Source organism: Chinchilla lanigera, unplaced genomic scaffold (genome assembly GCF_000276665.1).
Source record: "Chinchilla lanigera isolate Chin_1 unplaced genomic scaffold, ChiLan1.0 scaffold00014, whole genome shotgun sequence".
Lineage (NCBI taxonomy): Eukaryota > Metazoa > Chordata > Mammalia > Rodentia > Chinchillidae > Chinchilla > Chinchilla lanigera.
This window is the reverse complement of record NW_004955415.1, coordinates 7967076-7981933: the sequence shown is the minus strand read 5'-3', so window position 1 is coordinate 7981933 and position 14858 is coordinate 7967076. Positions and strand designations below refer to the sequence as shown.

Genomic DNA, 14858 nt, shown 5'->3' with positions numbered 1-14858 from the left:
ATTCCAACTCAATTTGTGTATCAGTGGCACCAAATACTTTGCTACAGAAGCAGGGACGAGTCCCGCCAGTAGATTTTATATATAAGAACCCCACCACCAAAAAAAAAGTCTTCCTAAGCAATTCCAAATCAAACTATTTCAAATAAATCTAATACTCAAATCAGGCTTCTAAGTGACAAAACACATTCGCTTTGATGTTTCACCATGTGGTTCATTACTGCCAATGTATTCTTCAAGTTTTCTTAGTGGTTTTACTATCTTATCTCGGACGTCTCTTATCACTGAAAATGTTGAAATTTAAGTCTGCAGCTACCCAAGATTCAAGGCACTTAGAGAGAAGATGAGAGTGATTGAAAGTCCCTGGGGATTGACAATGTGAAATGGAGCCTTTCACCTCCAGTTATTAGTTCATATGTGGCATGGGTTGTGAGTGATTTAAAGTCATTATCATCAAATAGTTGCACAGAGGCCTTTGTAGAGGGAAATGATATTTTAGTCTAGCTCCTCCTGGACCTAGATCGTAATCACCCTCAATACAATTGGCACTAATTGAATGACTTGCTAGCTATCACAGCTGACAGTCTAAGAACTGTGTTATTGAATTTAACTCCTTTTCCATCTCATATACTCAATATACTCAGCCCCTTAGATAGCTAAGCATCCTGAGGGCTTCTGGAAGAGGATCAAGGTCAGGTCTGTTCTGTAGGTTCTTAGAGGAATATCAATTTCAAACTCCATCTAATGTGTTTATCCATCTTCTAAAATGTACAGCAGGTATTAACACTAAACTTAAAACACTGTATGATAATACTTTTCACTAGTATAATAAAGAAGATCTGAATTCTGCCAGGGGATTTATGAGAAAAGACAAGAGCCAGAAAACATATCAGTACAATTCTGAAACCTACTTAATGCTGTATCTCAGTATGTTTACATACTTCCTGTTAAAAACTCTTCTCATCATTGAAAATATGCAATATGATATGGTAAGCCACAAAATGGCTTCCTATATATTTCCCAGTTCCCAAGTTCTGCTTCTTGTGGCAAGTTCCAAGGATACAGGGACCATTCTATGGTATCCAGCTTACCTAGGGAACATAAAAAATGTCTCTAACAACATGAATGAATCTTGAAGATATTCTGCTAAGTGCAACAGACTCAACACAAAAGGACAAATGCCACTGGGTATGCCAGCATATGCCCACAGTAATGGCTACTCAGGAGGCTGAGGGAGGACTGCTTGAGTGCAGGAGATGACAGTCAGTCTGGGCAAGTGACATTCCATCTCTTAAAAATAAGGGTAAATAAATACAAAAATGTATCTAGCCTAAAGGAAAAAGTATAAATACAAATGACTGCACCAGGCACACATTCAGAGGCAGAAAGCAAAGGAGTGGCTACCAGGCCCAGGGGAATGCAGAATGGGGAGTGAGGGTTTAATGGGAGTAAGGTGTCAGCCCGGGAAGATGAAAAAGTGCTGGAGACAGACGGTGGTGACAGTTGTACAACAGTGCGAATACATTCAAAGCCACTGAACTGTACACTTTAAAATGACTAAAATGCTAAGTTTTATGTTCTGTGTATTTTACCTTAATTAAAAAGGATGCCTAGAAGGCCAAGAGATGAAGATGAAAAAGGAGGGTAAAAGGGTATAAAAAAATTAAGATGTGTTTTAGACACGTTCCAACTCCCCAAAGAGATGTCCACAGAAGGGAAACGAATAACTGCAAGAGAATGGAAAGCATATGACAGAATGAAGGCAAGGTTTCTACTTTAGTAGGATATTACTACCTTCAATAGAGGCCCATAAGTTAGGTCACTATCTGAGGTTTATAAATCTTTTTTAGAAATCTTTTATACTGATGGAGAATGGTCCAATCTACTTCTGACTGCTGTCAAAAAGGGAACAGAGGGCTAGGGTTGAAGCCAAGCAGTTACCTACATAAGCAAGGCCCTCGATTTGAGCCCCAGCATCACCAAAAAAAAAAAAGAATAAAAAAAGAAAAAAGACTATGAAAAATAGAGAATGTCAACATTAATTTATCTTCATAATTCAAAAGAAAAATAATACAAAGATACACTAACTCCCTTCACACTCTTGCTCAGCCTGGACCTGTCTGAGGGATGAAAACTGAAATCATAAATGGTTACCCTGAGTCTCATCACAAAAGATGCAGACTTAATCCCACACTGAGATTATTTATATAATTTACCGGGAGCACATTGCTTAGAAGAAAAAATGTGAGCTTTGGAATCAAATAGATCCAAGTTTGAATTGCAGCTCCAAGAATTATTAGCTGAATGAATTTTGGGAGTTACTTAGCTTTTCTGAACCTCCATTTCACTAGTCATACAAGGAGAATAATACCTTCTGCATTACAGGTTGTAAACAGATTAAACAGCTAATACATGGCAACACTCAAGAACTTTTATTCAGTTTCTCCTCCTTTCCCAGGAATAGACCCAGCTGGACAAGCCAGCATAGAATATGAAAGATACCTCTCCCATAGTTCTGAATCATCTTTGAGAGACAGAAAACACTTAGTACAGTTTTATAACTAAATGGAAAAATTTCTAACCAAATGCCCTCATATTATTGAAAGAGAAGTCATCTTAGAGCTCAAGTGACAGAGCAAAGTCACCAAGCTACCTAGCCAAGTCCCAAAAATATAGGTCTCCTGTTTCTGGACCCAGTACTCTTTCCACACAACTGTCCCTATGTAAGACAGTGACATTTCTTTCTCCCCTCTCCTCAGAATTTTTCAAATCCACAAGCTACTGCCAAACGTAAGTTCCAGGGAAACCACTTACCTTTGATTCCTCGGTCCATTTTCATTAAACGCCTGATTATAGAATCAGAGTTATCCCCTTGCCTGATTTCAATTTTCATTGAGAAGTGACCATTGCAGGGCTGGGGGTTTACTAGAGAAACTGGCACTCCAGGCTAAGGAAATGAAGAGTAAATTATTGTTGTAGAAAATTAAACCTGAATACTGCCAAGGGATGGAATAACCTCTGTTACAATTTTAATTCCCAATGGAAGCCATATCAAAATCTTGCTATTCTTTCTTTCTTTTTTGTCTTTTTGAGACAGGGTCTCACTATGAAGTTCAGACTGGTCTTGAGCTCACTTGTAGCCCAGGCTGGTCTCAGACTTGCAAAAATCCTCCTGCCTCAGACTCCCAAATGCTAGGATTACAGGCCTGTGCCACCACGCCTGGCTAATTCTGCTATTCTAAAAACATGAGCAAGATATATTCAAATATGAAAGAAATGCCATCAAGCTAATGCTTATAACTGATGTCCAGGTAAAAATGACTGCAACTCCATGTATCAATACTGACAGACAATAACAATGATTACATTTCCTCTTCCACAACCACCATCAATTCTCTACCACAACTAGTCCACTTAACATGAAACTCTACTTCACATCAGGCACTGTACTGAGTACTTTATAGATAATAGCTCTATATCCAGAGAGGTAATGCTTTTGAAACCCCTTTCACAAATGAGAATTGGCTGGGGATACAGCTCGTGGCACCGTGCCTGCCTGGCAAGTACAAGGTCCTGAGTTCGATTCCCAGTACTAAAAAAAAAAAAAAAAAAAAACACACCCCACAAATGAGACTCTGTATGATTAAACAATGAGTCCAGGGTTACACAGGTAGTAAGTAGCAGAGCAAGAATCAAACCCAGTTCTATGCCACACTCTCTCCCACATTACAGAAACTACTTTTTGCCAAATGCTGCCAAGCTACTGGATTCTTTGATGCTAAATAAAATCTCCAAAAGCTCAAAAACCATTTTATCTTCAGTGATAATGGTCAAAACAATTCGAAGGAAAGCAATTCCAGCATACCTTAAGATACTGTATCCGTCTGGTTTACACCAAAAAGCCTTGAATGACGAACTAAAACTCATCTGAAGTTTGAAAGTTCCTTTCCATTGTTTAAAAAGTTTTACAATTCAATTCCTACTGTATTTTTTAAGTAAAAACCAAGTTCTGAAAATCATATGTTTTTAAAAAAACTTTTATTTAATATCTGGTATCATTGATAAAGAGTAAAGTGAAGAAAAGTTGAATCTTACAACAAAGGGAACAGGACACCTCAAGTCCATCCCACTGCAAACTATGGCCTGGGGCAAAACATTCCTTTAATTTCTCTGAATTCCCTTCCATCCTTAAGAATGATGGATTGACTTGTAATGATCTCTAAGGTCTTCTCTAGCTCTAAAACGCAATGGCTTAGTAAGACTCCTTCAACTTACTTCTGTTCTAAAAACATGAAGCGGTTTCCCAGGACAGCAGTCTTCCCTGATTTTATCTTCTGCTTCAGAGGCAAACTTGACTTCTATGTGTTCTAGCTAAATAGAGGGGGGAAAAAAATGGAAGTCATTAGTATCGCTTAATAAGACTGAAATTAATTACACCTCATTTCATCAAGAGCAAAGCTAGGCTCCCCACTTAACATGAAATGGTCTGTGCAGTCTTATTATTTTCCATATAAACACTGAATGAAATCTGTAATCAGTTACTTAACACTCATCTTAGATGTTTCACAGTATTGTTATTTAGTCACATTTATCATTTTCTATAATGCAAGCTATGTCTGCCACATAAGAGAAAAAGTAAATCAGCATAAAAGGCCTCCACTTAGACAATCACAAGTTCAGAAATTTATCATTTGAGAATAAAAGGCTTCTACTTAAATAAACAGCAGAAAAGCTCAGAAATGCAGTATATTGCATAGGCCTAAATAAAAGATGATCCTAAAAATAATTCACTTGTCCAAATGAAACAATCCAAGAAGAGTTTTCTGGCTTACATGAACATACATGAACATTTAGATACCTATACATTTTTAAAAGATAGCTACTAATATTTAATTTCAGTATTAACTCATCTTAAAAAAATGCTCAGGGACTAGGGGCAGAGCTCAATGGTACAGTAAATGCTTAGCTAACACAAGTCAGCATCAAAAAATACTAATCAGGGGCTGGGGATTTAGCTCAGCGGCAAAGCGCCTGCCTGGCAAGCGCAAGGTCGTGAGTTCGGTTCCCGGTACCGGAGAAAAACCAAAAAAAAAAAAAAAAATACTAATCAAATAAGTTATTTCCTGTAGAAATAACTTTCCTCTTTCTCCACATTTTATAAAACAATTTTATTCAAACTCTAAACTTGCTCTTTTTTAAATTTAAGCATCTTTATTATCACCAGAACCATCTTTTGATTCCTCTAACAGAGATTTCTAGAGCAAATTATTTTTCTTCTGCCTAAATTGTTTGAAAGAAAACATTTTTAGAATCTATACATGAAATTAAGACTGATAATACATCATGAACCACACATTATAACTGATCCCATTCCGTGAATCCAAAGTGTGAAAGGGGAAGAGGCAAGAAGCAACTCCCACGCTCCACAGTATGGAAGATCTGGGGAGCATTTACGTAGCACCTCTCTGCATTTCCTTAAAGACAATTTGGAGAGAACACCTGGACAAACAGGTTTTTTTTATGTATAGGATAACTGGTAAATGAAATAAAATGACAGATCACTTTTTTTCTTCCTGTAACTTTTATATCCACTCATTCTTTTTCATTTCAAAAATAATTTTGACTAATACATTTGGCAACAGTACTAAGTATACAAGATGAAGTTTACCAAAAGGTTTATTATAAAAGAACTGGCTGATGGCTTACAGTTGAATAATAATTACAATCTCTGGTCTTCTTACCTCAAGGGAATTAGTCAGGTAGACTATATTTTCCATAAGCACTGTCTGTTCATCAAATTCCAACTGCAAATCCAGAACACGAGGCCCCATCTTCTCCACATTTTCCTAATAGTCAGAATAGTTTTGAAATACAAAAGCACATTAAAAAATACGTTGAGGGGCTGGGGATTTAGAGGCAAAGCGCCTGCCTGGCAAGCACAAGGTCGTGAGTTTGATTCCTGGTACCGGAAGAAAAGACAAGAAAAAAAAATGTTGAAAAGAGCAGGGACAATGACCCACATCTGTGACCCCAGCTGTTCTGGAGGTTAAGACATGACGATCGGAGGCTCAAGGCCAGCCTGGGCAACTCGGCAACACTGTCTACAACAGTATGTAGAAAAGAATACGTTCCCTCCAAACCCATCATCCTCGCACTGAGAAAAATCTTTAAACTTCAACTATGAAAGGACAGGCCTTGGATTCACTGCGCATATTTAAGGTTGCCTGCTAATGAAATTACTAGCTCAGAATAATTATCATTTAAAGTAAGGTTTATGGCAACCCTGGAAAGACTGGAAGGCACAAAATAAATACGGTTTATCATTCTTTATTGAGACTGCCTCACTATACAAACCCAAAGAATTTGCTTTGAGAAAGAATCAGATGCTAAGAAAATATCCTGTCAGGTAATTTTTTTAAAGTTTTCTAAATTTTCCAAGATATCAAATGAAAAATTTCCAAGGCTACCAAGAGGAGCGATGTGAGCATGAGGACAGCCGAGGGAGCCTGCCCAGGCCGGGGCCCGGACACAGCCCCTCGATGACACTTGCAGACCGGCCTTCCTTCAACCTCTTAACCCAGAATCCAGAGCCCCTGCGTGGCCCACAGTATGATACAGGCTTCCTCTGCCACCCCACAGGATCCCCAGTGCCTGTCCCCGCCACTCCTAGCAGTAAGCCTGCTCCCCCACCTGCACTATGGACCTTGCGTCTTGCTTGCAAAGCAAATCCAGACCAGCTCAAGCCATGAGGAACACTCCACAGGTCAGAAGCCCTTTACCACTCCCTGGGTACCGCTTCTCATCCACAGAGTGCCAAGTAGCACTCCCTTATTTCTTACTGTTACTCTTCTGTCATAATTAATAATTTTTTACATTCAACTCCTCCTAGTTAAATTGTATTGAGTTCAGCCAGGAACAGTGGCACATGTCTTTAATCTTAGCACTCTGGGAGTCTGAGACAGGAGGATCTCAAATCTGCCCCCAGCCAAAGCACCTTAGCAATTTGTCTCAAAATAAAAATAAAAAGGACTGGGCATGTAGCTCTATTGTGAAGGCCCTGGGTTCAATCTCCAGTACCAAGAAAAAGAAAAGAAAAAGTCATACTACACAGTTACTCATAATCTTACAGTGTAGTGGATTTATAACTGCAACTTATAACCCCCAGCTGAACTGAGTAAGCGTGGTCTGGGTGTGGGAGGCCCACCTGGGGATTGTTGCCAGCAGCATAAGAGGCAGACCTGGAGAAGAAGAAAAAAGCTTTTGGGAACTAAAGAGGCCGTTGGGAGCAGAGAAAGGCTGTTGGGAGCTGGTAGAAGCTGTAAGGAGCTGTTGGTTGTTTTGGAGGAGTTCGTCATGCTGGCTTTCCTGATGAACTTGGCTTTCTTCATCCTCCAAGGAGCTTGGGACCTCCTTGGCACTGAGAATGGCTTTGGTTCACTTCAGGGGAGCTCTGGTCCTCACTTTGAGCATCTCTTCCTGGTTCCGGACAGGAATAGGGTACACTGCCCGTCTCCTGAAAAGCTTACTACATTGGTAAGCTCATTCCCTGATGAGAACTCAGCCATCTTGATCATCGGAGGAGCTCAGGACCTCACTGTTACTGAGCATGATTGTGGTACCTTTCAGGGGAGCTCTGGTTCTTCTGAGCATTGTTTCCTGGCTCCAATGCAGATCCTTCAGCCTGCTAGCACAGATCCTTCATCCTGCTGGCACAGACTTCCTAGATTCCACCAGGAGCTCACGACAATGTCTCATGCAGGCCTGTTTCACAGATCTGTGCTCAGAAGGCCCAAAAGTCAGGCCTTCCCAGTGCAGATCCGTGAAACAGGCCTTCATGAGACGTTGTCGTGGGCTCTGGGCATCCAGATGGATTTGTGGGTGGCACTGTTGTGAGCTCTAGGTATTCAGCTGGACCCATGCAGGACATTTCTGCTGGATCCAGGCCTTCGGCTAGATTTCGTGGTCTATAGTGTGTGGACAGATTTCCTGCACTCTTTTGTATGTCGTTCTTTGGGTGACTATTATAAATAATCCTATAAATACATGTCCTGTATTATATGTTGTTTTCCCCTTGCAAAAATATCCCCCAAACCATAAAATATAGCATACAAAAAATAATATCTTAATCTTCCTGAACATTAATTATTTGCTACTTAAAATGTACTATTAGCAATCCAAGTTTGTAAGCATAGATCTATGGTCTAGAACATGTTACACTCATATGAAAGTAACTATCTACTGCTTACTTTTGTTTGCCATCTGCTATGGATTAATAATCTTTATCTCAGGAGCGAGTTAGTTATTATAGGAGTGGGCTCCTGATTTCTCTCTCTGTACCCCAAGTGCTCCCCCACTTGCCTTTCTACCACGTATGACAGCACAAAACCCCTCATGAGATGCCCGTACCATGCACCTGACTTCCCTGCCTCCAGAATCATAAGTCAAATAAATTTCCATTGTTCAATGAATTACTCGGTCTTAGGCTGGGTCTGTAGCTCAGAGGTAGAATGCTTGCTCGGGCCCTGAGTTCAATGCCCAGAACCATAAAAAGAAAAAAAAAAAAAGAAAAAAAAATTGGGGCTGGGGATATAGCTCAGTGGCATAAGCGCCTGTCTGGCAAGCACAAGGTCATGAGTTCGATCGCTGGTACCGCAAAATAAATAAGTAATAAATAAGAAAGGAAAAAAAATAATAATCACCCCTTTATAGCAGCAGAAAATGGACTAAGACACCATCTAAATTGTTTGTCATTTTCTTATTCTCAGATTAATCATTTTCAAAATTTACAAACCAGTAATTTGCCTGGAAAATTACAAATATTGTTAAAAATATATATTACCACTCAACAATCTGATAGGAGTTCTTCAGATTTATATGAGATCCTAAAGAAGCCAACTCTTCTACAACAAAGAACTGCCCAGGGCCTAAATATCAACACAGCCATTGCTGAGCAGCCCTGGCTCAGCCTATCCAAATGCTGGATCCAGTAATCCGATAAACAGTAATGTAAGCCAGAATACTACGCTTCCTCCCCAAACAGAAGAGAAAGAACGTGAAGAGGAAAATTCAGTGTGGCAATTCTAAACCAATTTTCCTCCCACACACACATTTTCACATATTCAACAATTCCACAGGCAAACCCAGAACCCTGATAGATCAGTTCTTACAACTACTGACTGGAACGCAGCAGATTTCGAGGGGTTGGCTGAACCCAAGGCTTTTCCCCTTCTCTCTACTCTGCTACCTAACCATCACTCATGCGATCACAGCTGCACGAGGCCCACTGCTTACCTTAACCATAGCAACAAATGGCATCACTTTCTTCATGTACTTCTTCAACTCTGGCATATTACCTAGTTCACTAGCAATGACTTTGTTATCAGGCAATCTTCCACTGTTGGCCTAAAAGTGGGTAAGGGGGAAAAATGCAGAGAAAAATGTTTGAAAGATAACCCAGGATTGCAGGTGTACCTGTGGTGAGTCAGTCAGACACAGAACAGTGGCCTCTAGCACACTGCGGTTCAATCTCCAGCGTCATAGGGAGTAAAATGAACAACGGAACAGTGTAAAAGGGAATTCGCTCTCTAAATTTAGAAGACACATGCTTTTTAGTTTAAAGGAGAACACTGCACTAAATATTTAGTTTTTCTTACAATAAAAGCCTCTGGGATTGTAACATCAGAACGTACTTGCTAAGAAACCGACAATCGTAAAGATCTTATCTTCAGACTTCTGAAAGCATCTCATTAGTCATATTAAAAAGGAAAACTATAGAACTATTACACAAGATTTATACAGTATTTTTGAATGCTCTTTATGAACTGTCACTACAAATGTGAAAAAAAGAACCCCCAGTTATCAATAATTAAAAATAGCAACATTTCTATTTACTAAAAAATAAACACCTATAAGCTGAACATGGTGGCACACACCTGTAATCTCAGCACTCAGGAGGCTGAGGCAGGGGGATTGCCACAAGTCTGAGGCCAGCCTCAGCTAATAGTAAGTTCATGGCCAGCATGGACTACATAGCAAGACCCTGTCTCAAAAAAAAAAAAAAAACTCAAGAACCAAGATTCAAATATAATAAGGTTACAGCTTCATGAATCTCAAGCCACAACAAATTCCTAAGGCAGACCATCCTTTTGCTTCATAACTTTAAGTATGTATATGAAAAAGCGACATACAAGGGGCTGGGGATTTAGCTCAGCGGCAAAAAGCGCCTGCCTGGCAAGCGCAAGGTTGTGAGTTCAGTTCCCGGTACCGGAGAAAAACCAAAAAAAAAAAAAAAAGAAAAAGCGACATACAATTAGATCCGTTTCTGTATAAAAGCTTCAAAAATGAACACTAGCAGCTCTTCTCTCAGCATTCACTCATGAGCTACCAAGAATAACAAAGGACGCCCCCTGCCCAGAGGACTGAACAAAACTCCCTGTCTTCTTTGCCCTAGACACTGCAAATATCCTAGAAACAACATAAGCAGGACACAACATGGCTGAGGGAAAAGTCCACCAAGAGTGTCACCTCAAAGTGGTTACGCAGAACCGTCAGGGTGGTATGCTGCCAAGGCGGATAGCTCTTCGCCACATAGATGGTGCAGTGTGAGGGCCTCTGAGGTGGTTGCTTGTCAGTCTTCTACATAGTACAAAGAAAAGAAAAATGTTGCCTTTTATTAAACCAGAAATGAGAAAAATATTCCCCCAATACTACCAAAGGCTTTAACACTTAAAACTACACAAGCAGAGCCGGGCATTACATCCACCTGTAATTCCAGCACACTGGGAGGCTGAGGCAAGGGGATGACAAGCTCAAGCTCAGCCTGAGAACCTAGACACTTAGCAAGACCCTGTCTCCAAATAAAAAATAAAAAAAATGGCTGAATACACTGTACACAGCTCAGTGTAAAGGCCCTGGATTCAATCCCCAAAACCACAAAAAAGAAAAATTAAATAAAATTCACACAGAACTGTATTAGGAGGGGATATGCACTACACATTTGAGTGAAAGCAGCCTTAATTTCAATTACTGTCAAATGTTATTTGAAAAGGCATTTAGATGTGTTATACACATGTACCAACTCCTCATGATGTAGACATTATACACTACAAAAGTACTAATAAAAGTTATTTGATCATTTTTAAGGAATAATCCTTAGCTGGGCATGGTGGCACACGCCTATAATCCCAGCATTCAGGAGGCTGAGCAGGAGGATCATTGAGAGTTTGAGACCAGGCTGGGCTACAAATGAGCTCAAGGCCAGCCTGAACTGCATAGCGAGATCCATCTCAAAAAAGACCAAAAGGAAAAAAAAAAGGAATAACCCTTAAAAGATTTTTTCAAAAAAATCACTTCACCTTCCCTTTGGCTGGCATCATGTAATTCTTGAGTCGTAATCTAAGGTCGTGAGCTACTTCCATGAGATACTGTGAGGAACGTATCAAGATTTCGTCCACAGGGCCCACCACAGGCCATGAAGCATTCATGATTGAGTCAGACTTGTAAAAAACAAAAACAAAGGGTCAGTGAAATCAGTTGTTCAGTACAACTGTTGTACAGTTTTTGCTTAGTTTTATACCATGCCTCCATCTGTAACTCTGTGCTCCAAGTTCAAACCTGACTTCACATAACACACTTCCACTGATCTAATGTTCCCTAGAATTCACTCTGTGAAGTCTGATTCCACATTCCTAAGTAGCATCCGTTTGTACAAGCATATTAATACCCACACACATATGCTCACTTTCAAAGAAACTTACATAATGCTAATTTGCCCAAATGTAATCATTATATAAATTATGCACTCCGTTTTTATCCTATTAATACAGCCAATACTGAAAGTGTTTCTATTCAGTATACAGATCATGAGTACATTTTTGTATCTTTCAAGCACAAAAAATACAAAGACTACCTAGCTAATAAGGCTGGAAAGGAGCTATTAAAACCAGCCAATCTATTTATCTGCAAGGCTGGCAGCAATAATTGAATTTATCTTCACAGTAAGAATACTAATATAATATCCCTGAATATGCAATCCTATACATGTCAGGAATTTTTAATAAAACAAGAATATTTATGCAAATATGTGTTTCTGTCTTTGCTTATAAACAGCTTATGACAGTTATTCATACCATTCTGTTTTCACTTTTTAGCAGCTGGAAGAACAATTATTATACATGCATTGAAATGTACTTCATTTCCTAAGAGATGAGAATTAGGTGGGCAATAATACACACAGGATCACATTTTCAAAATATATGTACTGCACATATGCAAATAAAGGCACACATATGCTTTGCCTGTCTTAGCTGGGTGTTTTAACCTATTATAATAATTACGATGATAAACCCAGTATTATTCCTAAAACATTATGCTTATTTTCAGCTTTTTTTCTCTTAATAGGGACAAGCACAGTAAATATCACAACACTTTCCTAGGCCAAAATAGAGCCCTGCACAACATTTTACACCAACACAAGTACCTTTCCCAGGAGTGTCCAGATGTGCTCACACAAATGCGGACAGAATGGAGCCAGGAGAAGGGTCTGAACCTCAATAAACCGGAACACAAGTTCTCTGTGCATGCCTTCTATGGCCAATTCACGGTATTTATCCTTCGCAGCCTATAAAATTTGAAATTATTTACCATTCCCTTCATTTACTTTAAAATAAAAATAAAGGAAATAAATTCAATATCTTGTTTCACAGCATTTTAAATTTTTAGTCTTTTAAAGTCCTGTAATAATTACATTTTATCTTTTAAATTTGCAAGTAAATGTATATCAATCATTGTCTGAAGCACACTGCAGTTTTATATTAATGGTTCTCAAGAAGAAAAATATTTAAAAAGGCATTCTATAACTGAAACGTAGAAGTTGAACAATTTTAACTGTGTACAATGGTCTAAGCAGCATGTCAAATATTAAATACCCCAAAAAGCACTTATCATTATTTAACCATGTCTCCGACAACAGTTACATAAACCGTGTACATGTGTGAAATTTTACAAAGCTAATCAAGTGAAGTTGGATTTTTACTTTAAGCCTTGAAATGCCAAACTTGAGGAAATACTGACACCTTGTGGAAAACATCTGAAAATTAATACTAATTCATTATAATTTTGTCTTCACTTCTATCAATTTTAAAATGTTTCCCTTGGATTAGAGAAAGGATGTAGCTTGTGATAAGGTACTTGCTTAGCATGCATGAGGCACTAGGTTCAACCCCCAACACCACACATACACCTTTGGAATCTGTGGCAGATTTTTCCATTTAATCTTATTAATGCTCAAGAAGAATTAATCTTATTAATGCTCAAACAGAATTCTTCATAGTAAATGATACAAAGAAAAAGTACCAAAGAAATTACTTCAGAATCACAACTTATTGAAGAATATAAAAGCTTCTTTGGCAAGATCTTCATTCTGCATGTTAGACATGCAATTATGTTATAGCAGGAATAAGAAAAAGTGGAAAATACATCATTTTCTCCTTGACATGTTTTATACATACCAAAAGAATAGCATACCTGAAACTCAAAAAACCCTGTTTTCAAAGCTTCCTTAAACATCATCTTTTCATAGTTTTGATCTGTTTTTATAATTCCGGCATTCATTTCACTATTGAATAGGAAAAAAGGTCACTGGGTTTAAAGATAATTTTATACACATGCATAAAGCTTCTCCAGATACTAATAAGTAGTAAAATGAGAATATCTGAAACATTTAAAATTGTTCAATACAAAACAGTCTTTGTGCTCTTTAAAACTGACTATTGCAGTTATTCTACTGTCTATTCACCCTGGATACTTGTACTACCATCTTTTAGGGCTCCTATTTACAATAACATTTAGTAATGTTTGTTTTAAAATTCCTCGATGGAAGCTTTATTATGAAGCTTAAATACAGTATAAAAAGAACTTAACTAAAGTGGTAGCCAACCTTTAATTATTGTATTGTGAATACCTATCACTAGAAAAAAATTTCTCTCACCACCTTGAGTACTTCTTAATTTGGCCTAATCTGGTTCCAATCTTTTTTTTCTTATTTCCTACATCTGCTCTCCACATACTGGGAGTCAAATAAGTATCAAACCTCAGGAACCCGGAATCCACACATCTAGGAATTATCTTTCCCCCTACTATTGCATTTACAATGGGCTGAGTGTTTGTCTCTCCTGCTAGACAAGAATTCTGTCCTATTCATCTCTGTAACACCAGCGTTTAGGATGGGCCCTAATTTGAAGAGATTGATGTCTTTTGAATCCAAAAAAAAAAATTCTGCATATCTACTTTTCCTTTAATCATTCTGCCCTACTCTAATGCAGCTTTTAGAGACAAAGTAGATAGGATGCATGCCTGTAATCCTACCTACTTGGGAGACTAAGGTATGATGATCACAAGTTCAAGGCCAGGCTGGACAACAAAGGGAAACCAGGTCTCAATAAAAAAGACAGAAACAAATTCCTATCCCAAGTTTTCAATACTAGCTTCTAGGCATTTAGACTCAGTTTCTTTATCTACAAAGCAGAGCTAGCATAGTAATACCTTTATCAAATAAAGGTGCTTTAAGGCTAAACCAGGTAACAGATGCGAAGTATTTAATATAACACCTGGCACAAGTAAGCCTTCAATTAATCATAGGCATCGGGCTGGGGATTTAGCTCAGCGGCAAAAGTGCCTGCCTGGCAAGCGCAAGGTCGTGAGTTCGGTTCCTGGTACCGGAGAAAAACAAAAAAAAAATAGGCATCATTGGGGGCTGGGGATTTAGCTCAGAGGCACAGCACCTGCCTGGCAAGCACAAGGTCGTGAGTTCGATTCCCGGTACCAGAAAAAAAAAAAAATAATAATAATAATAATAAAAGGTA

The 14858-nt window shown here is 38.7% G+C and overlaps 1 protein-coding gene across 1 annotated transcript in view; it reads right to left on the bottom strand.

The window, feature by feature from the left end:
• Positions 1 to 14858, bottom strand: part of Lars (leucyl-tRNA synthetase) — a 60466-nt gene that overhangs the window by 1824 nt on the left and 43784 nt on the right. The window contains exons 24-31 of the mRNA XM_005380680.2: positions 13522 to 13612; positions 12476 to 12616; positions 11352 to 11492; positions 10522 to 10632; positions 9289 to 9399; positions 5739 to 5843; positions 4273 to 4368; positions 2812 to 2944 (exon numbers count right to left, since the gene is read on the bottom strand). Of these exons, the coding sequence (XP_005380737.1) occupies positions 2812 to 2944; positions 4273 to 4368; positions 5739 to 5843; positions 9289 to 9399; positions 10522 to 10632; positions 11352 to 11492; positions 12476 to 12616; positions 13522 to 13612 (929 nt within the window). The remainder of the gene's footprint in view (positions 1 to 2811; positions 2945 to 4272; positions 4369 to 5738; positions 5844 to 9288; positions 9400 to 10521; positions 10633 to 11351; positions 11493 to 12475; positions 12617 to 13521; positions 13613 to 14858) is intronic.